Source organism: Leptonychotes weddellii, chromosome 12 (genome assembly GCF_054177405.1).
Source record: "Leptonychotes weddellii isolate Sample4059 chromosome 12, ASM5417740v2, whole genome shotgun sequence".
Lineage (NCBI taxonomy): Eukaryota > Metazoa > Chordata > Mammalia > Carnivora > Phocidae > Leptonychotes > Leptonychotes weddellii.
Genome location: NC_138380.1, coordinates 13,214,464 through 13,239,801, shown reverse-complemented (window position 1 = coordinate 13,239,801; position 25,338 = coordinate 13,214,464). Strand labels below are relative to the sequence as shown.

Sequence of the window (25,338 nt, the reverse complement as noted above, 5' to 3'; positions counted from 1 at the left end):
AACAGAGCAAGTAAGGTAAAAAATAAACAGGTAGCTTTAAATGAAGGGGGAGGGCTGCACAGACAATCAAAATTTTATTTTAGTTATCCCTTTTACAGATCTGCCAACCGTCTCAAAAACAGTGTAAAATTACAAGAGCAAAAACAGCGAGAAAGAACAGCCAATAATACGAACTGAATAATGAGTTACGGAGAATTCAAAGTCGTTGTATTTAATCCACATGTGAAGGAACACTTATTCTGTTGAGCAGGGCTGTCCAAAAGAAGTTCATGAGCCACATATGCAGTTTTAAAATTTCTAGTAGCCACATTAAAAAACGTAAAAAGAAACAGGTGAAATTAATTTTATTTAACCCAATACATCTGAAATATCATTTCAACATGTGGTCAATGCAAAAAATTATTAGATGGTTTACATTTCTTTTTTCACTCAGCCTTTGAAATTCTGTGTCAGTTTTGCACTTACAGCACGTCTCAATTCAGACAAGCCCCGTTGCACGTGCTCAGTAGCCACATGTGGCTCGTGGCTCTGTTCAGGACGGTGCAGGTATAAAGCGTGGCTTTCTGACCTCATCAGGGGAGAGGGGGTAGGAGCACAGGGTCCACTGTGTATGGAAATCTATCTCTATCCCACTAAGTGTACAGAAATATGCACACGCACTCACTCTAAAATCTAATTAAAATTCTAATCCAAGTCCTTTTACGTAAATCAAGGGAATCATCACGTCATCATCCCCAGCTCTGGTCTTAGAGCCTTTTTGTTCCATTCTGCCAACACATCCCTCCAGTGGACTACACCTGGCCTCAGGTGGGATCAGGGCTTCCCTGATGAAGCGACGTTCGAGTGGCTACCCAGAATGAGCAGGTGTTCACCAAGAGAAGGAGGGAGGAGAGGATAGGGAGCGTTCTAGAACCATGACATGCCTTCAGCCTGAGCTCCCGAGCCACAGGCACCCACCTTGAGCTCCACCGCCCGGTTGAAGTGAATCCTCAACACCTCTTTGATGGACGTGATGATGTACTCCTGCACAGCTCTTCTGGCCAGCACTACAAACCAAAGCCAACCACCAAACGCAGTTTAGTTTCATTATGAATAATGTGGGCGTCACACTTCTGGTCCCCAAAGCAGAGCCTGTGCTCTGCCAAACTGTGACAGCCGCTGCCAAAATCATTTTGTAAAAATCAGGCCCAGACTACGAAAGAACAGGGGAACGGCTGTGGATCTGGACATTCCCAGGTGTTCTGTCTCTTGGCTATGCCCCTAATGGTAAAACACAAAGTTTTAAAACTCTCAGCAGTAATATTTTAAAAGACTTTAAGATGTTACTCAGCAAAACTAGATGACATCTTCCCCTGTAAAATGAGGTCTCCTACCTCAATTTTTCAATGCAGTAAGGGAAGGGTTTTCACCACTAATAACGGGGCGGGAAAGATTTTCACGATCCCCATGTATTAAAATTTTATGTAGGAAGTAAAATATTTCTTATAACAAAGTCTAGCTATATTTAGCTCTCCTTCCACATCTAAGAAATTCTATTTTAAAATGTGTAATAAGAGAGCCTCTTTCTCAGTATTTAGTAAACATGTCTTGCTGCTCCCCTTTCTTTTCCCTATTATTTTTTCTTTCCTCTTCCATTAACTTCTCATAATGCAGAATCTAAATACGTTTGAAATTATTATTCGGTTTTCTGCTTCCTATTCTTGATTTTTAAAACTGGAGACAGGGAACACCTGGGTGGCCCAGTGGGTTAAGCGTCTGCCTTCGGCTCGGGTCATGATCCCAGGGTCCTGGGCAGGGACCCCACTTCTCCCTCTGCCTGCCGCACCCCCTGCCTGTGTGTACTCTCACTCTCCCTCTCTGACAAATAAATAAAACCTTTAAAAAAATAAAACTGGAGACAGAATCACTCTGTATCTTCCATTCTTTTTTAAAAAAAAACATTTAAGTTACATTCAGTTGTTTTCTCTACTGATCGATGACCTTGATAGTAAACACGGGAAAGGGCTTTTTTAATTCATAAGACCATTAGAACAAATGCAGACACCCTGACGGTGTCTGCTGACACACCAATGGCCAACTTGGCCTGGACTACATGGGCTCCAAGAGGACAGACTACAACATGGGTTTTAAAGGGAAGGACAAAAATGAGTGGGAAGGAAAAGAAGGGAAAAGGAGGAAGGAACGGAGGTACAGAGGGACAGAGAAATAGAGGGAGGGAGAGAGGAAAGACCGGAGGGAGGGAAGGAAAGATCTCAAAAGCTAAACTTGGGGAATGGAGAGACAGAATGGAAAATCAGAGACAGAAAAACCCAAAAGATCAAAGGAAGAAGTACACGTTGCAAGTAGCCCCATCTAAAGGGTGAACCATCCAAGTATTACTCTGAATAGTCTGCACGACCCACCATGAAAACCTACACCTTCTCTAGTTAATCTAAGTAAGATCTAAACTATAACGTCAGGGTATGAGCACAAGGGTCTTTGGGGAAAAAGGATCATCGACAACAAATATATGTTTCTCCAAATATCTAGTTTGGGCCAAGAGAGGCGAAAGAGCCCTGCTGAGGAGGCCAGGGTCGGGCAGGTCCTGGGTAGGAAGCACAGCCTCACCCCCTAGAGGATAAACATGGTGAAGTGCTCTCTCAAGAGTCCACCACGGATCAGCGGAGGGCTCTTACTTTTATGACAGAGCTCCATAAAAAGAACCCTTTCAGAGGACAAGTAATCACCCCAACCCTCTCTCTCTGATAATTACTAAAAGACTAAAAGAAACCAAGGCCAAATCTAAATGAAGATTCTAAATGAGGTGATCCTTCCTAGGGCTCAAAGATAACCACTGAGAGCAAAAGACAGCATTCCTGTCCACTTAAAAATACAATGTAACACTAGGGATACTTATGCACAAATCCCCATATTTACTACACCTGTTGAAGTGTACATTTACAGTGAGTGAATTCTACCCCAAAGGCTATTGCAAATACTCGGATCCCTAACAAAGAACACCAAATTCATTAAATGTATATCCTCTATGACAGTTAATCCAGGCTATATATGTCTGATATTCTTAGAGATCTTCTAAAATGGTTTCTAATTATTTGTAGAAAAATTTGAAAAGACACATTACGCCTACAAGTATCATAAATGTCACGAAATCCAAGAAATAAAGAAGCTTTCAGTAGTTCTTTTAATAAGCTTCTTGTAACTGACCACTTTGTGGTTACTATGTAGTAATGCTATAGAAAAGGAAGAAAAGTATCAGGTCTATGAGAAACTCTTCTCTCTCCTCTGGACTACTGTTTTCCCACAGATGAAAGTTCACCACTAGCCCCAACCTCATCTCCTAGCATAATTACTTCCTCCTCCCATTTCACAGTCTAATTACCAGCCAGGCTGAATGTTGTTGGGCTGTCTGACCTCTCCACCTGTGTTCACGCCTTCCACCAGAAGGACACTTCCCTTCATCTCCAGACGACAGCCCTCTTGAGTGTGCACCTCCAATTCACATCCTTCCAAACCCATCCCTCATCATCTATCTCAAAAGTCACTTTTATAGAACTCTGCTTCAACCATTCTTATCACAACTTCCAAGAAAACATGGCTTGTGTCTACCCTACTAGAATCTAAGCTCCTTGAAGGTCAGATCCATGTCATTCATGTAGATTACCCTCAAACCTTCTAAAGGCATAATTATTTGTCAAATGAATTAATAAATGGTTCCTTATTTAGGGGAGGGAGGGAGTTAAGAGAGTAAAGGCTTCAGCTTCTCCCCACGACCTCAGAGGGTGGTGGCACCACCATGATGAGCAGAGGATGCATGGCCTACCTCACAGCATGATCTCCTTCTCCTTCCTCACCTTACGTTTCCCTGTTCTTCTTCCTTCTCCACTCCACTCCATTCCTCCTCTACTTCTATCAACTTCTTTCCCCTTTCTTCATTTCTATCCTCCATTCCCACCAAAATCAACAACACACAGAGCCAGGCTGCACATCAATATTATATTGTATTTAAGTATATTAACAGGTCGCAAGACTTAACACGCAGCCTGTCATTCCTGATGAAGAACAAGCTGGAGAACCCAACCAAGCAGGCCACAGTCACTGGACATGTACAGATATGACGTCAAACGTGCTCTGATTTCACGAGACTAAAGCAGCTGGGCAGATACAAGGGAAGCTGCTGCTTGTCAGCCAGTCACTTGGGCTGTGGACCAGGGTGGAGATCAAAGTTTATAACTGAGATCAGACATTTAGCTGCTCCCTGTTTCTTTCTCGGAATCTCAGGATCTAAGTGACATTTACAGGAACACGTAGGGGCAAAGTGCTCCCTCCTTTCAAGGAAAAGAATAAGAAATTGTAGCGGTTGCCCTTACCCATTTGTGCATCTGCTTGAGCTAAACACGAAGGTTTTTGTTTTAATCGTGCCATCTACGCATCCACCAGGCTATGAGTTCCAAAGGCAAAGATCCTAGCAAACGCTCCTAAGCCTCCATCTAAATCTTTTATCTCTCTTAGTGCTACTACTAATATGTAGCATTTTGTGGGTGTTTCTTATGTGCCAAGCACTGGGTTAAGTACTTTATGTGCAATGATGCATTTAAATCTTTACAATAACCCAACAACGTAGATACCACAGTTATCCTTTTTGACAACTGAGGAAACCGAGAGGTCAAGAGACTAACTGTCCAGAGAACTCACAGGAGAAAGGGGAAGGAGTGAGGGTTACCACCCAGGGGCTCCCTGGGGCCGAAGCCCCCGCTCTTTCCCAGGATGCTGTATGTCACAGAGGCATTCCGTACAAGCACCTTAGAAAGATCACCCCAACCAAGAGGTGACTTGAAGTGGAGCCTTACCGGTTGTGATCAAATAGGCATCGGGAACTGTAATATCACACACATATGGCGGCTTGGTGGTGACCAGTGCCGGAGTACCAACAGTTGCTTCAGAAGTGGAGGTGGGCACGGGATGAAGGGATGGCGGGGGTCGCACCGAACTGCTCTCGGGGGGATTCTGACTCGCAGTTCTGCTGCTCGGGGTGCTGTCAACAGTACGATCAGGGGCAGCACTGGTGTTGGGTGAGGTGGGTTCCGTGGAGGTGTTCATTGGTAACTCTGTGGGTGTGAATGATGGGCCCACAAATATTGGCTCTGTAGGAAGAGGTGAGGGGACCACCTCAGAAACAAACAAGGATGCTGACGACAGGTACGCATCAGTGACCAGCAGTGTGGGCCTGGCAATGACTTTGGAGAAAGAGGGTAAGACAGGTGAGCGGTCACCCGTAGCACTGACTTCGTCACTGGAAGGTGTTGGAGTTGGAGTTGGAAAGAGAGAAGATTCTGCTAAAATGGGTGTCGTATGAAAAGCAGTCAAAGGTGACGGGAAGTGAGTCCCAAGAGTCAAAACGTCAAGGGTGGGCTCAGACCTGGAGGGCACCAGGGTGGTGACCGCAGAGTCATGGGCAATGAGTGACAACTCAAAATAGGAGGTAGTTTCAGTGAGGGCTGAGGTAAAATGAGCTTCGGGACCTGTCGGGGAAACTGCTGCTGCTTCAGAGAACTTGAGAGAATCAGAAGGGAGGCCTGAGAGGCGCGACATTTCAGAGTAGCCAGGAAGAAACGTGAATGTACTTAAAAGAAGGTCTGAACTCGGCCGGGGCTGAGAAAATTCAGAGTTTGTGGAAGCAGGAACGGAAAGCGGGGCGGACGGCGCACGGAGAGAGTCCGACAGTGCGAGTGTCTCAACCGCGGCAGAGGACGCCTGAGAAACGAAAGCGGCCGCGGCACTCGCTGTCCCCAAAGTCGGAGAGGCAAGTCCTTCTGAAGATGAAGGGACCAGGCTGCTGAGCTCCAGCGGTGGAGTTGAGAGAAAACCGGCTGCGGACTCCAAAGCCCGTCCGGTTTCACGTGCCGAAGAGCGGCCAGGCTCCGGGTCAGGGAACAGCGAAGGCTCCCCGGACGCGCCCGGAGCGGAAGCCGGAGAAGGCCGTGGGCCCCCGCGAGCGGGCGGGGGGCGGTTGTGGCCCGCGGTGCGCGGGACAGACGAGTCGGGCAGCACGCTGCTGATGACCCAGGGAAACCCCGCCGTCCCGCCGCCGCCTGGCGGTCCCGGCGTTTCGGGGACAGAGGAGGAGCCCAAGGGCGCCGGATCGGGTGACGCCGGCGCAGAGAGGTGGCCGCGGGAAGGAGGCACCGGGCCGGTCCCGACACTCCCCGCACCCGCCTCGGCTGAAACCCCACCGCTCGTTCCTGAGACGCCCGCGGAGGGAGAAGAGAGTGGAACTACCGGCCGGGAGGGGAAACGTGTATTGAAGTCCTGCGGCTCTTCTTCGAATTCTGGGAAGTCCGCCACTCCGCGGCTCGGCGGAGAGACGCCGCCGCGGGCCTCCGGTGCGGTCACCGACAGGGTCTCGGCGCCGTCCCCCGAGCCCGCGTCTTCCCCCCCCGGGAGGCTGGCTGACGCGACGAGCCGAGGCGACGCCACGCGGCAGGACACGCACCCCGTGGACGGTCTGAGTGACGACAGCGGGCTCAGGCCGCGAGCGTCGTCCTCAAGGGCTGCGACGACCACTGCGTCGCCCGGCAGCTCCGACGTCTCACCGGAGCTGCCGGGGAGAAAGGGGTGAGAAGAAACATCAGCTGATGGAGGAGAAGAGGACACGGAGGCAGGAGAAGATGAGAACAAAGCCGAATTTGGGCTGCCGCCACTACAAGAAAGGGCCATCTGTGCCAGAGCTGCGGCAGGCTCTGTTCTAGAAAGGATGGTTCCTTCTAGACTACGACTCACAGCTGTGGTCGCCTCAGGGTATCTGGCCGTGGCCGTGGCCAGAACATCCTCTGGAGGCGGTGGGACCTCCGCCCAGGAGGGCAAAGGCTGCTGAGTCAGGCCACTGCCTAAGGGCAGAGGCTCTGCAGACAGAGAGCTAGAAAGAAGGGTTTCTGCCTCCTCCGTGCCTGAAGCCACAATCTCCGGCAAAGTCCTGCTCGCTGAGTGCCCGTAAGCGTCAGTAGGATAAAGCACCAAGTTCCTACTAGGAGTTGGAAGCAGGCCCTCGGATGTGGGAAAAGCTGACCGAAAAGCACTGAAATGACTGGGGGATTCGGTATACGTTGTTGGTTGTTGCATTGTGTTCTGCCACGCTGATGTCATCTGTTGGTCTTGTAAAGAAATAATGGGTGAGGATGGAGTCAGCGCCGGCGGGCTGACCGGGAGATACCGAATCGGAGAAACCACGCGGGAAGTGGTCCAGGGAGCTTCTGGCAAAAAGTTATCCATCTCATCATCCTCTCTGACCACCGCATTGCTCATCATCGACACATAATTTGCCACCAAGATGCTGTGATCTGCTATACTTTGGGTCATTGTTCCTTGGTTAAAAAAGATTGTATCAAAAATAGTGGTGGATGGAGATGATATGACGTGGAGAGAACTGCTTTCCTGGGACCCTGGGGCAGTTTCTGTTAAGGCCACATGTGCAGTGCTGTGCACGGTGCTTTTCTTCATCATGAGCTCCACGGAGGATAAAGAGAGGTTTTGCTGTTCCAGAAAGAGCTCATCTACAAGGGAAGTAAAAGCTGGGTTAGTTGCAAGGCAATCAAAGTCATATTGCCAACACTGTTTCAAAATCTCCACTCACTGTGAATATGTACAACACACAGAAGTTAAACAGCTACTTGGGAGCCAGAAATTGCCAGAATTACATTCAGGGTAATATCTGCAAATATTCATAACTGTGAGCTCTACCTTTACTTAAGCTTGTGTGTAAGCAGACATTAACATTTTTTTCTCTGACTTGCAAATGACACCACAGAATACTGGATATAGAGGAGGTCCTGGGAGGTTGTCTAGTCCATTCTGTCTCATTTATCACACAAGAAAGAGAGTTCAGAGAAGGTAACTACATCAGTTACATGATCACCCAGAGGTGAAGCTGGAATCTCAATATCAGCCTGTCTTGATTCCCAAGCCCACGTTCCTGCTCTTCCACAAGAGCCAGCTCTCAAGAGAAATGAACATGACAAGTCTGACAGCATCACTCACTCCCCAGGTAAGAGTTCAAAAGATCCTAGTTTAGGGCTGCCCACACTGAGGCCCCCGACTACCTCCAGGCTCAGCTCTCATCATTCCCTGCTCCACTCTCACACCTTCCTGACTACCTGCAGTTCCCAAATCCAAATTCCCTCTGGCTTAGCGACCCTGCACATTCTTCTCCCTCTGCTTGGGATGCCCTTCCCTGGCTCTCCACTTGAATCACTCCTACTGGTCCTGCAGATTCCACATAGACACCACCTCCCTCCTTAGTACTCTAAAGTTGAGTCCGTGCCTCTCCTGAGGCTTCTACCTGTCGTATCCCTTATCATCCCTCACTGAAATGAACTGTCCGCTCATTACACTGTGACCCTCTTGAGGACAAGGACCGTCAATCTGTTTTCCCAGTGCCTACCCCAGTGAACAACACATAGTGCAAGCTCAATAAGCATCTGTTAAATGAATGAATAAATAAAGGAATGAATGGTGAGGACCGAGTTCTGATATGTGCCAAAAGCATCCTATCGTCCTCTCAAAACTTTCACATTCTTTATCCTTGTCACAGCCATCATTATCATAGAAGTGGTTGAGGTATCTCCACCTATCATTCAAATACAGTGTATACAGAGGCAGGATCTGTAATGGCCCAAACCCCTATTGAAGACCCAGAGCACAGGGTACTGTCCACTACAACAGAGGCTGGGGACTGAGCAACTATCATGACCCATAATAATACCCTCCTCTTGCTTATCCAAACAGTCCATCAGAACATGAGTGTGTGAAATACTATAGAGATCACCTTGAATTCACTCTTTTTGTTTTTTGGGTTTTTTTTTAAAGATTTTATTTATTTATTTGAGAGAGAGAGTGAGAGAGAGAAAGAGTACAAGAGGGGGGAGCGGGAGAGGGAGAAGCAGACTCCCTGCCGAGCAGGGAGCCCGATGCGGGACTCGATCCCGGGACTCCAGGATCATGACCTGAGCCGAAGGCAGTCGCTTAACCAACTGAGCCACCCAGGCGCTCTCTTTTTGTTTTTTTTTTTAAGTAAATTATTTCTGTTCTATTCCTGGCAACGTGACAGACTGGAGATCTTGAAGTCTTCCCACATCATAACAATTAATTATGCTTAGTAACTATTCAAAAACATCCTTTTACATGACTGGATGAGCCTGCAAGACAAAAAGGGACATGTGCTAAACACAGGAGCAAAGAAGGAGATGGACTAGGAAGGTCATCAAGCATTACAGTCATTGGATAGAGGGATACTGGACCAGATAGCCTAATGGTTAGGCCACAGGGGAATAAGGGACGAGTGTTGGGTCTGAACAGGTAAAGAACCCAACTGAAGACCATCTCCAAAAAAATGCAGACCTGAGAAGGGCCATACTCTCAGGGAAAGAGTGAATCAGGAAGAAAAATACCCATCTCTCAGAGAACAGTGAGAAAAAGTGTCTGTCTCAACTTTGACTTTATGCAGATATTTTATAAAAAGCATTCCCAGGGGGGGTGAGGGTCTAAAAAAAAAAAGCATTCCCAACTTTGGAATCTATACTACTTGTGTGGTCCTAAAAACTGTATGTTTAGAATCATAATTTAAAGTGGACCAGGTCTCCAGTGTCTATCAGAGGTTAACATAAATCTTCTCCAGAAGAACACACTCGAAAACCAGGCATCAAAGTAGTCCTGCAGCTAGAGGTCCAAGAATATGAGTGCAAAATTAAAAATTACAAAACACACAAGGAAGTAAGGTACTATGAAAAAAAGTCAAGAGAAGCCCACCCAAATAGTATCAGATCTGTAAAGACTTTAAGATTTATTTATTTGAGAGAGAAAGTGAGAGAGAGCATGAGTGGGTGGCAGGGAGACAGAGAAGCAGACTCCCCTGCTGAACAGGGAGCCCGATGTGGGACTCGATCCCAGGACCCTGAGATCATGACCTGAGCCAAAGGCAGACGCTTAACCGACTGAGCCACCCAGGCGCCCCAAGACTTTAGATATTGGAATGTGAGCTACATTTTTTAAAGTGTGTTTAATCCACTTAAAATAATAAAGAGGTGGGCACCTGGGTGGCTCAGTTGGTTAAGCGACTGCCTTCGGCTCAGGTCATGATCCTGGAGTCCCGGGATCGAGTCCCGCATCGGGCTCCCTGCTCAGCAGGGAGTCTGCTTCTCCCTCTGATCCTCCTCCCTCTCATGCTCTCTCTATCTCATTCTCTCTCTCAAATAAATAAATAAAATCTTTAAAAATAATAATAATAATAATAATAATAATAATAAAGAGGAGACTGAAAACATGAGTAAGGGGCAAGAGACTATATAAAAATGGCCAGAAAGACTTGAAAAAGAATTAAAAGAATATTTAGAAATGAAAAAATAAAGGTGTGCCTAAGTGGCTCAGTTGGAGAAGCGTGCAACTCTTAATCGCAGGGTCGTGAGTTTGAGTCCCACATTGGGTGCAGAGATTACTTAAATAAAGTTTAAAACTTATATTATTTTTTAAAGATTTTATTTATTTGACAGAGAAAGTGGGAGAGCACAAGCAGGGGGAGCTGCAGAGGGAGAAGCAGGCTCCCAGCTGAGCAGGGAGCCCAATGCAGGGCTCAATCCCAGGACACTGGGATCATGACCTGAGCCGAAGGCAGACACTTAACCAAATGAGCCATCCAGGCGCCCCTAAATTTAAAAACTTTAAAAATTTATATGAGTTAAAATTTTGAAACTCAATATGCAATACATAATAAACAATAAATAGCAATTTAGACATAGCTAAAGAGAGATTTAGTGAACTGGAAGATAGATCTGAAAATTACACAGAATGGAATACAGAGAAACAGAAAGATGAGAAATATTAAAAAGAAGTTAAGAAGTATAGAAGATGTGGGGTGTCTGGGTGACTCAGTCAGTTAAGCATCCAACCCTTGATCTCAGCTCAGGTCTTGATCTCAGGATCATGAGTTCAAGCCCCGCACTGGGCTCTGCACTGGGCATGGAGCCTACTTAAAAAAAAAGGGGGGGGGGTGCGCCTGAGTGGCTCAGTCGGTTAAGTGGCTGCCTTCAGCTCAGGTCATGATCCCAGGGTCCTGGGATCGAGCCCCACATCAGGCTCCTTGCTCAATAGGGAGCCTGCTTCTCCCTCTGCCTGCCTGCTGCTCCCCCTGCTTGTGCTTTCTATCTCTCTCTCTGTGTCAAATAAATTTTTAAAAAATCTAAAAAAAAAAAAAAAAAAGTATGGAAGATAGAATGAGACAGTCCAACATACATTTGATAAAAGTTTTTAAAAGAAATAATAGAGGGAGCTGGGTAAGACAATATTCAAAGAAACAGTGCTAAAAATTATCCAAAATTAGTAAGAGACATAAATCCTTCAATTCAGGAAAACAAAGAAATCCCAAGCCACATCCAGGGTCACCTGGGTGGTTCAGTCAGTTAAGTGTCCGACTCTTGATTTCAGCTCAGGTCATGATCTCAGGATTGTGAGATTGAGCCCTGTGTTGGGCTCCACAGTGGGTGTGGAGCCTGCTTGGGATTCTCTCTCCCTCTCCCTGTGCCCCTCCCCTAAATAAATACATACATACATACATACATACATACATACTCGTATCTACACAGATGATGATACTACAGAACACCAAAGACAGAAAGAAACTGTAAATGAGTCAGAGGAAAGGACTGGCAATTAATCACCATCACATAACTACTTCCCAGAACTAGGAGCCAAGTGACAATGAAATAAAATTTTCAAAGTACTAAAAGAAAATATCTGACATCTTAGATTTGAATAACCAACAATACTCTCTATTTGTTAAAATAGGGACATTTTCTGATAAACAGAAAGTGATTATACCAACAGAAGACCTTCAGTAGAGGGGCCTCTCTAAGCAAGGATATACTTCAAAAGGAAAAGTAATTACCCCAGAAGGAAGATCTGAGAAGAAAGAAGATAAATAAATGATAAAGATATGGCTAAGTCTAAACAATACTGATGGTATAAATGAACAATACTACTACGTAATTTGTGAGGTTAAAAAACATACTACAGAATTACTATAGCTTACTACAATCCCACAGAAACTGAAAGAGGGCATCCAGAGGTATTTGTGACTCATTAGCAGAAATGGAAATCAAGATTAAGACAAAAGTCTGTGAATAGATTTTGTGTGTATACACTAAAATTAGTACATGATACTTAGTCATATATTTATTTAGACAAAAGATTTCTAACTGGTTCCATTAGCATTTGAAAGTCATAAACTTACACCAGCTATAACCTGCTTATTTAAAAGGGTCACACTCCTTTTTATGTAATGTGACTTTTAAAAATGAATAAATAAAGGGCGCCTGGGTTCTTCAGATGGTTAAGCGTCTGCCTTCGGCTCAGGTCATGATCCCGGGGTCCTGGGATCGAGTCCCGCATCGGGTTCCCTGCTCAGCGGGGAGCCTGCTTCTCCCTCTGCTTCTCTCTCTCTCTCTCTCTCTGTCTCTCATGAATAAATAAATAAAATCTTTTAAAAAAATAAAATAAAATAAAATAAAAATGAATAAAAGAAGGAAAGCTTTTCTTAGAGATTTCAATATTATTAGGCATTTGTTGTCTTCCTTACAACCTCACTCTAAGATTTCTTGTCTATGTACTTTTACTATTTACCTGTCATATTCCAAGCATGGGCAAAAAAGTAACCACGATGCTTCTCACAACCATGGTAAAGTAAGTTGTAGCTGTTCTTTTCCACAGTAAAGGGTAAACGGTTATAAATCTATTTATAGTAATAAAAGTAATAAAATTAACATTCTGTCCACCTATATAACATATAGATTTGAAAGTTCTTCTAAGGACAAATCATTTTATGTGTGCTTTAAAACTCTGCTATGATCTAATTTATTTTGAAATATAAGATCTGAATAGAGAGCATGATCCCTTTTAAAATGAATCAGAAACATATTTGAAAATGCACTGGAAGACTACAAGAGATAAAACAGCAAAGAAAAGCAACATTTTTGGGCTAATTTATAAGCCCAAGTATCTGATGCCAGTTAGAATTCAATCCACCCTGTTTACAAAGGACAATGGAACAGAGAAGGCAAAGTGGTCAAAAAGATTAAAAATTCTCTGCACAGTAAAAAAGAGGAACAAACACTTCCCACTAAGAAATGTGAGGTATGCCTAGCTGTGATGTGGTTTGTTGTTTGTTGTTTTTTGTTTTTTCCTCCCTTTTTTGGCCAAACCCCAGGAGAGAGAAACCAGCTCTGAAGCGACAGCAGCTGGGATGCCACGGGAATTACTTCTGTAGTTAATTCAGGAAGAGGTTAGAAAACCCCAGTGAGTCTCTCCCAGCAGAAAAGCCTTCATAGACTCTAATTTCAAGTCCTGGAGATCAATTTTCAAGTTCTAAAGTGTTAGTTCACCCGAGTGAAAGGCTGTCTCTGTGCCGACAGAGAGAAAGGCAAAGGGCTAGGGAGATACCCGTGCTCCTCAGACTCCGTGCACGGGAATGAGGCGGGGGTCTTGTTAAAAGGCAGGCGCTGGGGGCGCCTGGGTGGCTCAGATGGTTGAGTGTTTGCCATCGGCTCGGGTCATGATCCCGGGGTCCTGGGATCGAGCCCCATGTCAGGTTCCCAGCTCAGCAGGGAGTCTGCTTCTCCCTCTCCCTCTCCCTCTGCTTGTCCTCTGTCTCTGTCTCTCTCTCTCTCAAATGAATAAATAAAATCTTCACAAAACAAAAGCAGGGCTGGGGTGGGCGCTGAGTTTCTGTGTCTCTCTCAGGCAGTTGCCACGTCTGCAGCCACACTGAACAGCCCATGTTGAGGCACTTTCTCCCATGGAGACTGCACAACACAGACTTATTGGGTGCCTACCTTGTCCACCTGGGCTCCCATCTTGCCACGATGTATGTAACAGAGCAGGGACTGTCCTACTGCTGTGTGGATTCACGGGGCTTAAAAATTCACAAGGCAAACCCACAGAACGTACAACAGCAAGAATGACCCCTAAGGTATAAACTATGGACTCTGGGTGACAAATGATTTGTCAACGTAGATTCACAGTTTGTAACAAACATGCCACTCGCTGGCAGATGCTGATGGTGGGGGAGGCCGTGCATGTGTAGGGGGAGAGGACATACAGGAAATTACACCTTCCGCTCAATTTCGCTGTTCAGTGAACCTAAAACAGCTCTTTGAAAAAACAAAAGCTTTTAAAAATCTCTTATAAAGCTTTTTAAGAAGTTTTTAGAAATCCACAAGGGAGATGCCTAACTGTCTCTAGGAACTTGTTGGTCTTACCCAAGCAAGATAATTTTTTTTGTTTTCTTCTTTTTAGTGATATTGTTCTAACTGGAAATCATCCCCAAATACAGTAGTCGATCATGGAATCTTGGACTTTCCGACCTGAATGGATCCTTTAAGACCTTAGTCGATCCCATCACATCGCAAAGGAGGCTCAAGCACTTTAAGCTGACTTGCTTAAAATAGCACCCGGGCCCTAGGCAGCCTTAGGGAAGGCAGGTTCATAAATTCTCAGTGATTGAAGGCTCCTCACACACCACAGCACACTTAGTCAAATCAGTCCATTTAATTACAATTGCTAGTAAAGAAATTACGTTGGAAAACATGCCAAGTTATATTACATTGCAAAGGAGCTGAAAGCATATACTATTATTTTGTGCTACTGAAGCCCATGCATAGGCCTGCCTTCAGAGCCGAGAGGCCTCACCATCCCCCTGGAGACAGCTCACATGTGCAGGCCTGGGTGCTAGGAAAACAACACGTCCTCGGAGGGCTGGCCTGGGAAACCAGCAGCAAAAACCTCTGAAGAGCTTTAATCCAAATAGAACCATTACTTTTGCTTCTTTGTTAAACTGTGGAACTTTCGAAACATAAGGAGTCATCTCAACTCTGTGTGGATATTAAGCCTACTACCAAACAAGAGCCCTGCCCTCTAGGATTTCTAAGACTTAAAAAAAAAAAAAAAACCAGATAGTTAAACTACTGCCCAATTTGGTCAATGTTTAGCGACTTTTATTCTTTTTACAGTTCTTGGGTTATCCTGAAGAAGATTTTAGTGCCGTTATTAAAATCATCCTCCGGGGTTGCCTGGGTGGCTCAGTGGGTTGGGCCTCTGACTCTTGATTTTGGCTCAGGTCATGATCTCCGGGTCAGGCGGGATCAAGCCCCAAATCCAGCTCTGCGCTCAGTGGGGGAGTCTGCTTGGGATTCTCTTCCTTTCCCTCTGCCCCTCCCCCTGCTCACACTCTTTCTGTGTCTCTAGGATAAATAAATAAATCTTTAAAACAAATACCATCCTCCCCCCTTCCCATTTTTCTCCCTAGTTTAGAAAACAGTATCTTCCTTCCCTTTCTTTTTCCAAACCCAACTGTATACTAATACCTTCTACTAGATCACTCTCTCTTCCAACTGGTACTGGTTTTATTATCAAATAATCAAGATAAGAAATGCTATTTATAAAAACATATTTGCCAGGTATATAGATAATAATACAAAGAACACTTGAGTTCCCATCACCCAGTTTAAGAAAAAAGATTGCCCTTTCCTCTGGCATCCCCTGGGGACCCCTCCCCCCCCTTCCCTTCCACTGAGAGAATCACTCTTGAACTATGCCTTTCTCACAGCCTTCCTTTTCCTTATAGTCTTACCACATGTGTGTATCCCTAAAGAATACATACTCTCCAGCTTGGTGTGTTTTCAAACTTTATCAAAATGGAATTATATTGCATATATTCTGCTGCAACTTATTTTTCACTCCATATTTTTTTAGGTTCATCCAAGTATATTTTTTGCATGTAATTATTCTCACTTCAACATGAATTCCATGGTACGAATATTATAAAATTTATTTATCTATCTATTGTTGATGAACAGTTGGACTACTGTCAATGTTGCTTTTATAAATATTTCTTTTCTTAAGATTTCATTTTTATTTATTTGAGAGAGAGAGAGAGAGAGCATGAGCAGGAGGGGAAAAGGGAGAGTGAGAAAGAGAAGGAGACTCCCCACTGAGCAGGAAGCCTGATGTGGGACTCAATCCCAGGACACAGGGATCATGACCTGAGCCGAAGGCAGACGCTTAACCAACTGAGCCACCCAGGTGCCCCTCTTTTTTTCTTTTTTTAAGTAGGCTGCATGCCCAGTGTGTGAAGCTCAATGTGGGGCTTGAAATCACCACCCTGAGATTAAGACCTGAGCTGACATCAAGAGTCAGACACTTAACTGACTGAGTCACCCAGGTGCCCCAAACATTTCTGATATGAACTTTCTTACTCATCTTTTGATACACAAATGTATATATAAAATATAAATGTTTGAGCATGCATGTGCACATGTATGTATTTGTATATGTTTGTGTGTGTGCACCTGTGTTTTAAGAATGTATGTGCATGTGTGCATGTGTGTGTGTGCACATGCACGAGAACAGAACTGTTGGGTTAAGAGGCACCTGGGTGGCTCAGTTGGTTTAAGTGTCTGACTCTGGCTCGCATCATGATCCCAGGGTCCTGGGATCAAGCCCCATGTCAGGCTCCCTGCTCAGCAGGGAGTCTGCTTCTCCTTTTCTCTCTCCCTCTGCTTCTCCCCCTGCTCGTTCTCTCTCTCAAATAAATAAAATCTCTTTTTTAAAAGATTTTATTTATTTATTTGACAGAGAAAGAGACAGCGAGAGCAGGAACATGAGCAGGGGGAGTGGGAGAGGGAGAAGCAGGCTCCCCGCCAAGCAGGGAGCCCAATGTGGGACTCGATCCCAGGACCCTGGGACCATGACCTGAGCCGAAGGCAGACGCTCAACAGACTGAGCCACCCAGGTGCCCTCAAATAAATAAAATCTTAAAAAAAAAAAAAAAAAAAGAACTGCTGGGTCAGAGGAGATGTTCATCTGAAATTTTACTAAATAATGCCAAGTAATCTTTCAAAGTAGTTGAATCAACTTAGACTCCCACACTTGATTGCTATAAATTCTCACCAATACTTAAAGACTCCTGATATTCACATTTTTACTAATCTGGTTGGTGTGAAACCTTAAGAGTTTTAAGGTTTTCATTTGCATTTCCCTGATTATAATAGACCGAGCACCTTCTCCATATCTGTTAGCCATTCATGTTGCCTCTTCTGATATCTTTTCAATTCTACTGCCCATTTTGCTATTGGGTTGTCTTTTTCTTTCTGATTTAAAGGCATTCTTGATATATTCTGGATACTAATCCAATGTCAGTTATAACTTCTCCCAGTTCTGTAGCTTATTGTCTGATTCTCTTTATGTGGCCTTTTCATGAACAGTAGTTCTCAATTTTAATATGGTCAAATTCACCAATCTTTTCTGTTATTGTCTGAGGTTCACATGCATTGGTCTTAACACAGAGGTTTAAGAAATCCTTCCCTACGTCAAAAGGCATAACGATGGTCTTATATTGTCTTCTAAAAGTTTTAAGGTTTTGCCTTTCTCATTTAAAGCCACGTGTGCCTGGAGGTGTAAAGTCTGTGTGCACATGTGTGTACATGTGCATGTATGTAGTATGTAGTATGAACATGGACAAGAGTATCCCAGACCGATGTTACTCAAAGTGTTTGCACTTTTCACTACTGGCCTGGAATGAGAAAAGGTGCTTGAGCCAGCATGTAACTCAATGCATGGCTTCTTCAGAGAGTAGGTCATGATACAAAAATGTAACTGTCAGCGGAACCAGAAAGCATGCTCCACAAAGGGTCAATTCGTGCTCTGGTCTAAGTTCCTTATCTCATCTTGGATGGAAGACAAGACTTTGCAGGCCAGCTCATTGCACGGTATCACCTGGGCAGAGGATGTGGGATCTGTACAAGGTCCAGTGGGGTGGGATAGATGGAGGAAGAACTAGGAATGCAGCCCAGTGAAGAACACAGAGAAGACCAGTGTGTCTGGGAAAGAAGGAAGGAAAAATAAAGTGCCCCCAAAATGGAGTCAGAGGGAAGTAGGGCATCAGAACACACAAGGCTTGGAAGCCATGATGTTGAGGATAACGATTTCATAAACGCAATGGGAAGCCATCAAACGCATTTAGAAACATGAGAATGACATGACCAGAAGAATGGTTTTAAAATTCCCTCCTGCTGCAGTGTACAGAGCAGGTTAACAGGGGGCAAGAGGAGATGTGGAGAGACTGGTAATGTGCTCACAATAGTCGAAGCTTGAGATGATGGTGGCTTACATTAGAGTGGTCTTTCCTTCCAGAACTCTGCTATTCAGTGTGGGCTGCAGGCCATCAGCATCACCACGGATGTTTCAGAAATGCAACCTCTTTGGCCCATCAAGACATTAGTGGGTCAGAAACTGCTTTCAACAAGATTCCAGGTGATTCATGTGCCCATTAAAGTTTGAGAGCACTAGCCTGAGATTTTTTTTTTTTTTTAGAGAAATCCACATGGAGATATCAAGTTTGCAAACAGATATATGAGCCTGGAGATAAACCTACAAAAGGAAGGAGAAATCTGAGAAGCAGGGGGAACCAGGAATGTGAGATGACAAGCAGACTGAGGACTGCAAGGTTGATGAGGCAATGTGGCATGGGATTTAGGCATGGCCATGGGCAATTCTAATGCAAGTACAGGGACCTTCCTTTGAAAGGTACTGGACTAGAGCAATGCCAATGGAACAATCCAGAAAAAAGGAAGAGATGGAAGAGGCAGTGGATAAGTGAGGAACCCCAGTGGCTGAGAAGGAAGAAGAAATGGCATCCAGAGGGGAAGTGGCCTTTGATCCTCAATTAGATGACAGACTGAGAAGGGGAGAGCAGAAACTGGTCAGTTGTATAGACATGCTAGTGAGAACATAAGGGAATTCTGGTCAGAGGTAGCATAGGGCAGAGTGCACCGAGACAGTGAAGAATGTGTGAAACAGACATGGAGTAGGGAGCAGGGCTGCCTACAGACATGAACAACACCGTCAGGCTCTCCCATGGAGCTACAATCCAAAACCAGAAAGCAGGTTTCACGTCCCATGTGAGGAAAAGCTGCTGTTCCCAAATCAGCATTTTGGGCTACAGTTGGATATGGGGACTCACCCAAAGAACAATCATTGATGAGCTCTCAGGGTGAATGTTAAGTACCTGACTGCATAGTCCTGATACTTGAAGATCTCAATACTATGCACAACTTCTTTTAGAGATCCTCCTTTGGGGGCGTGTGAGTGGCTCAGTTGGTTAAGCATCTGCCTCTTGATTTTAGCTCAGGTCATGATCTCAGGGTCATGAGATGGAGCCCCGCATTGGGCTCTGTGCTGAGCGTGGAGCCTGTTTAAGATTCTCTCTCTCCTTTTCCCTCTGCACCCCAACCCGCTCTCTCTCCCTCTCTAAAAAGAAAAAAAAGAAGAAATCTTCCTTTGACATCTTTTGTTGCTCAGCTTTTACTAAGTCACAGACAACATTAAAATGTCTATATTTCTAGGGGCGCCTGGGTGGCTCAGATGGTTGAGCGTCTGCCTTCAGCTCAGGTCATGATCTTGGGGTCCTGGGATCGAGCCCCATGTCAGGCTCCCAGCTCAGCGGGGAGTCTGTTTCTCCCTCTCCCTCTGCCTCTCCCTCTACTTGTGCACTCTCTCTCTCAAATAAATAAATCAAATCTTCTAAAAATGTCCATATTTCTATATTTCACATCTGGTATGGGCTGGATTGTGACCCCCCCCAAAAAAATTCATATGTTGAAGATCTAACCCCCAGTAAGGCTGTATTTAGAGATGGGCCTTTGCAGAGGTGGATGTGGTTACATGAGATCATAGGGGTGCCGTCCTGATCCAGCAGAACCGGTGTCCTTCTGAGAAGAGGGAGAGACACCAGAGCTCGCTCTCTCTCGGCACACTGGTACGGAGAAAAGGCCACACAAGAACACAGCAAGAAGGCACCATCTGTAAGCAGACAGAGGCCTCCCCAGAAACCAACACTGCTGGCACTTGATCTTGAACTTACGGCCTCCAGAACTATGAGAAAATAAATGTCTGATGTTTAAGCCACGCAGTCTGTGGCATTCTGTTATAACGGCCCAAGAGGCTAGGATACATCTTTCATTCCTGATTCAAACAAGAGGCGCTGGGATGGGGCAGGGATTACCAGAAACAAGAGCCTGGGGGCCTTGGGCCTTACCCTGGTCTACCACAGTTAATTAACTGCTAACTTTGAGTAACTCAGGTCACATTCCTGGGTCTCAGTTCCCTCTTCGGCTGGTAAGATATAGGGTTCCTGAAAATCACTACCTGAAAAATGAGCATTCGTGTGTTGACTTTCTATGTACAGGCCTGAAATAGGCCCCTCTGCTTATGCTGTAGGTTTTCTCAGGGTTCTCTGTTGTTTGCAGTGGCAACAGCTCTGACCACATAAGCAGGAGGGGAATTCAATGGAAGGTGACCAGAGGGTCCACAGAACGGACAAGGCAGATCAGTTTCAGAACACAGACAAGAGCCACGTGCAGCTGGGCAGCAGAGAAGCCCACTGCCGAGCGTGTCCACTGGTGAAACCAAGTCGGGTCTCCACTGGCCCAGCTGCCAGTGGACCCACCATTCCTCTGCTTCGTGGCAAAACATCCTCAACGCTCAAAATCCAGCTGGGAGGAGGATCCCACTGGCCATGCCTAAATCCCATGCCACATTGCCTCATCAACGCTGCAGTCCTCTCTGACCCTCACATGATGAAAGATTTTTCGAAAAGGGAAAGGGTGGCCTCCCAAAGTGACAAATGGCCACTACGTCCATAGAGGAGGGTGTTTCAGTTTTAGCTAATAAAAAGCACAGCTCTTCAGCACCAGTAGAATACAATCCCAGTCAGAGAGGGAGACAGCAGGGCCAAAAGCTCCAGAACATTCCACAGAGAAATGGGTCCCGTTCTACCTCAAACTTGCTCAGGTCCCCTAGAGAAATCCCTGATAATTAGCTACACCTTCCATTTCCTCCTCTAGAGATGGGAACACGTAACAATGAGTGACTTCACTAAAACATGGAGAGAACTAATGAGTAACTTCAGAGAACAACTACACAAAATACTGAATAATGGTACCACAAAGCTTTTTTAAAAATCCATACTATGACAGCTAAAACATCAGTGCACTGGTCCCCTATCTCCTTATCCACGGTTTCACTCCACAATTTCTGTTAGCTGCAGTCCAGAAGCAAATGATCCTTCTTCTGACGTAAGCTCAGAAAGTCAACAGAGACTTAACATGACATCACAATGCCTACGTCATTCACCTCACTTCACCTTGTCACGTAGGCATTTCATCATCTCCCATCAACACAAGAAGGCTGAGTACAGTACAAACTATAACTTTTATTACAGTATATTGTTATAACTGTTCCATTCTATTACTAGTTATTGTTGTTAATCTCTTACTATGCTAATTTTTAAGTTAAACTTTACCACAGGTATGTATGCATAGTATATATAGGGTTCAGTACTATCCACATTTTCAGGCATCCACGGAAACGGGCCTTGGAATGTATACCTCATGGGTAAGGGGCTGGGGGGCTACTATATCGGCTTCGCGCATGATTTTCTCATTTGAGCAGATAAAGATATTGAAATGTTGGCTTAATTCAAAGCATGGTACAGAGTATTTATCGGAAGTTGTTGGTTTGCTTTGCTCTCTTCTTTCCTAAATAAAACGCAATCCTCTTTTACCAACCTGCAAGGCAAGGCTGTCAGCACTGCAAGCAACCCAAACCAGCCAAACTAAACTCCCAACTCACTAAGAACAAAGGCAAAAAATTCTCAGTCAGCCATCTGTTTCTAAAATAATTTAATTCAAAACACAGCCCCATAACAACAGGGAAAAGGACACCATCAGCTTCAAGATAATCTTCTGTCGGGGCACCTGGGTGGCTCAGTCGTTAAGCGTCTGCCTTCGGCTCAGGTCATGATCTCAGGGTCCTGGGATCGAGCCCCGCATCGGGCTCCCTGCTCAGCGGGAAGCCTGCTTCTCCCTCTCCCACTCTCCCTGCTTGTGTTCCCTCTCTCGCTGTGTCTCTCTCTGTCAAATAAATAAATAAAATCTTAAAAAAAAAAAAAGATAATCTTCTGTCTCTGGTTACACTCAGGGCCGGAATGGCACACGACATCCCATGACTCAGCATGAAGAGGCACTTTCCCTCCCAAACACAGGACCCAGCAGCCATTCGAGTCCACGCAAACGCACAAGCCCATAACTAAGTGACCAGGAGACATCACTGCCTCGCTGGGTGGGTCTAATTCCAACGAACAGTAAAGAGCTTATGCTACAGGCTCAATTCCTTAATTCAGCTCTGAATTAAGCTCTCCTATTTTATCAGGGGGGCAGGAGGCTTAAAAGACAGAGAGGAGCCATTCTGGCTAGAAGCAGTCACATAGACAAAGGCTCCAAGTCTGGACAATGTGGGATGTGTTTGGGTAACAAACAGTAGCGGCTCCAACCAGCTGCAGAGAAGACCAGAAAAGGTGGCTGAGGAATGTGAGAAAGTCCGTAGGCAATGGGGATCCACTGGGTATTTTGAGCAAAGGGGCCTTGTTAGCAGCTACCCTGCAGAAAGAGCAACGTGACAGAAGCAGGAAACAGTGATCCATCCCACGCTCAGGTACACGGCCAACGGGGCAAGCAGGAACAGAGCATGATCACACAGGAAAGGAAAAGAAGCCACAAGTCAGAGAGATACACAAAAGTAAAACCTGCAAGACTCAGCAGCTGGCGGGATGGACAGGGCAAGAGAGAAGAAGTCCAAGGTGATTCTGAGTCACAGATTCAACTGCCCACTACAGAGAACTCCACCTGAGTATCTGCCCCTAAGAACCCCCTGACCAGCCCTCCACGCCAGCTCACACTCATTCTCACGGCAGGGTCTTTCCAAGAACTCTCAGATCCCTCATCCCCATTACCACTACTTAAGAGTTTGAGTCCTAAAAAAAAAAAAAAAAAAAAAAAGAGTTTGAGTCCTTATCACTCCTTGCTCAGAACTCTACCAAGCCAGAATGGTCCCCTGCTTGCTCAGGGACTTCACACTGGAGGAGAGGAGACAGGAGTTACAAACTCAGAAGGCTGCTAAGGAAACGAGGAAGATGCTGGAGACCCAGAATGATGGGCAAAGATCAGGAAGATCAACCCTGAGGAGGCTGTGTCTGAGCCAACACCTAGAAGACGAGAAGCCAGAAGAAAAAGAGAGTGGAAGATTGCTCCAGGCAAAGGAGATGGTGCACGCAAAAGCCTGAGGCAGGAAAGATGTCGAAAGATGTGAATATAGCTGGTGTGCGGGGCACAGAGCCGGCGAGGGGAGTCTGGCTGGGGGCGAGGCTGGTGCAGAAGGCAGGAAGTCAACCCCAGGTGGGTAGAAATGTGATTCTAGTGCTCAAAAGAGCCACTGGGGCTGGGGAGACAGATTTGGTGATTCTCTGCGGAAAGATGATGACTGAAGTCAAATGACCCCATCAAGGGAGAGAGAGAGAAAAAAAGTTCAACTCCTGTAACTCTAGTTCATTTAAGGGGCGGCAAGAGAACCCAGTTTTCTGCAGCAATCAGAAGGGGCGACCTTTAGTAATCATACCAGACAGAGTGCTATTTACATACCCTTCTACAATCCAATTCAGTCAAGCACACAAATTATTCTCATCCTTACTTAGTTTATTTCCATTCACTGACAATCTTTCCCAAACCCCCTCTTCTGCCTGCTTATTGGTATGAAGAGCCTACTGATTAGCAATTATCCATAGCATTAACTCTCTAAGTATCTATAATTATGACTTCTCTTGGTTTATTTGAGGGCTCCGTGGGACTCCAGGGTGAGGAATAACATGAAGTTAATGTAAATACTAATTTGCCAAGAAACTAACCAGACCAAATATGTAGATAAGCCAAAAGGCAATTTTCCAAAATTGAGGCTTTACCAGTGTACAGAGTTCTATATTTGTTTTTGCTATTTTAAAGTGTCTAAATGCCACCACTAAACCAATTTCAGCATTTTAAACTTTTTATTATGAAATTTTCAGACATACACAAAAACAGAAAGACTAGAACCCATTACCAAGCTTCAACACCAACTCTTGGCCATGTTCTCTTCCTATATGCCCCACTTTTTTTTTTTAACAAGAGTAAAGCAAATCCCACGTACTATTCTTTTCACCAATAAATACTCTGATAAACACTTTAAAAAACCATAACCACAATCATTATCACAGCCAACAAAATTAAAAATAATTCCTAATATCATCTAATTACATGTTCCATACTTAGTTCTCCTTGATGGCCTCCAAATATGTTTGTTCAATTGCTTTTTGCAAATCAGGATCCAAACCAAGAACACACACTGCTTTGGGTGATGTGTCTCCTAAGTCTCTCTTACTCTACAAGAGTTTCCTCCTCCTTTTTTCTTTTTTTAAGCTCTCACAATTTACTTGTTAAAGAAAAAGGTCATTTGTCCCCATAGCCAGCCCATATTCCATATTTGGCTAACTATATTCTCATGGTGTCATTTAACATGTTCTTCTAACCCCCAAATTTTCTATAAACTGGTCATTACATCGAGAGCCTTCATTAGATTCAGGATTAATATTTTTAGCAAGAATATTTTCTAGGTGGTCTTTTGTACTTCCCATGGCAACACTTCAGGAGGTGACTGATGCCTGGCTATCCCACGTTGAGTGACGCTAAACTTGATCAGGGGCTTTAGGTGGTGACAGTCTGCTTTACCAACATGGTAAGACTCTTCATCAACTTTTCACCTAATGATTAAATAGTCAAGATGATTATTGCTTACATCCATTATTTCATTAGGGAGGTTGGAAGTTATTTAAGCCTGTGTTAATTAAAAGATATTCCTAACACTTTTGAGAAATACTCACAGAAGGAATAATTATTATTTGGTGTCTGAAACAATAACATGATTACATAATAACATATTTGTGTGTGTTTGAGAACATTTCTTAAGTCACCTGATTAATTCAATACAAAGATGTTCATTTCTGTACTGTTCTTTAGAAAGATTATTGATAAATTACTAATTCTGCGCATAATAGAATAAAGCCTATGTCTGTCTGACTCTCTCTTAAATTCAAAGTTCCTAAAAGATAGTGAATAAAAAATAAAGGAAATCTTGGAAATTATGAGAATTATGAAGGAGGAAAGGAGGAGGAAATAAAATGTCAGAATATCTCAAAGCAGTACATTTATTTTAGTCCCTTCCCAAGGAGAGATGAATGAAGTACTAAAATAACTTTAAAACATGATGGTCAATTTCACTTTTTCCCAAACCCCTTAACCAGAGTTTCAAGAAAATAGCAAAAAAGAACCTGAATCTTTTTCTTCCCTGTCCCATACTCAGAGAAGTTAATAAACAGTA

The 25,338-nt window shown here is 44.6% G+C and overlaps 1 protein-coding gene across 1 annotated transcript in view; it reads right to left on the bottom strand.

The window, feature by feature from the left end:
- KIAA1549 (KIAA1549 ortholog) overlaps positions 1 to 25,338 on the bottom strand; it is a 139,453-nt gene that overhangs the window by 79,485 nt on the left and 34,630 nt on the right. Inside the window, exons 2-3 of the mRNA XM_081800905.1 lie at positions 4,848 to 7,547; positions 958 to 1,046 (exon numbers count right to left, since the gene is read on the bottom strand). Of these exons, the coding sequence (XP_081657031.1) occupies positions 958 to 1,046; positions 4,848 to 7,547 (2,789 nt within the window). The remainder of the gene's footprint in view (positions 1 to 957; positions 1,047 to 4,847; positions 7,548 to 25,338) is intronic.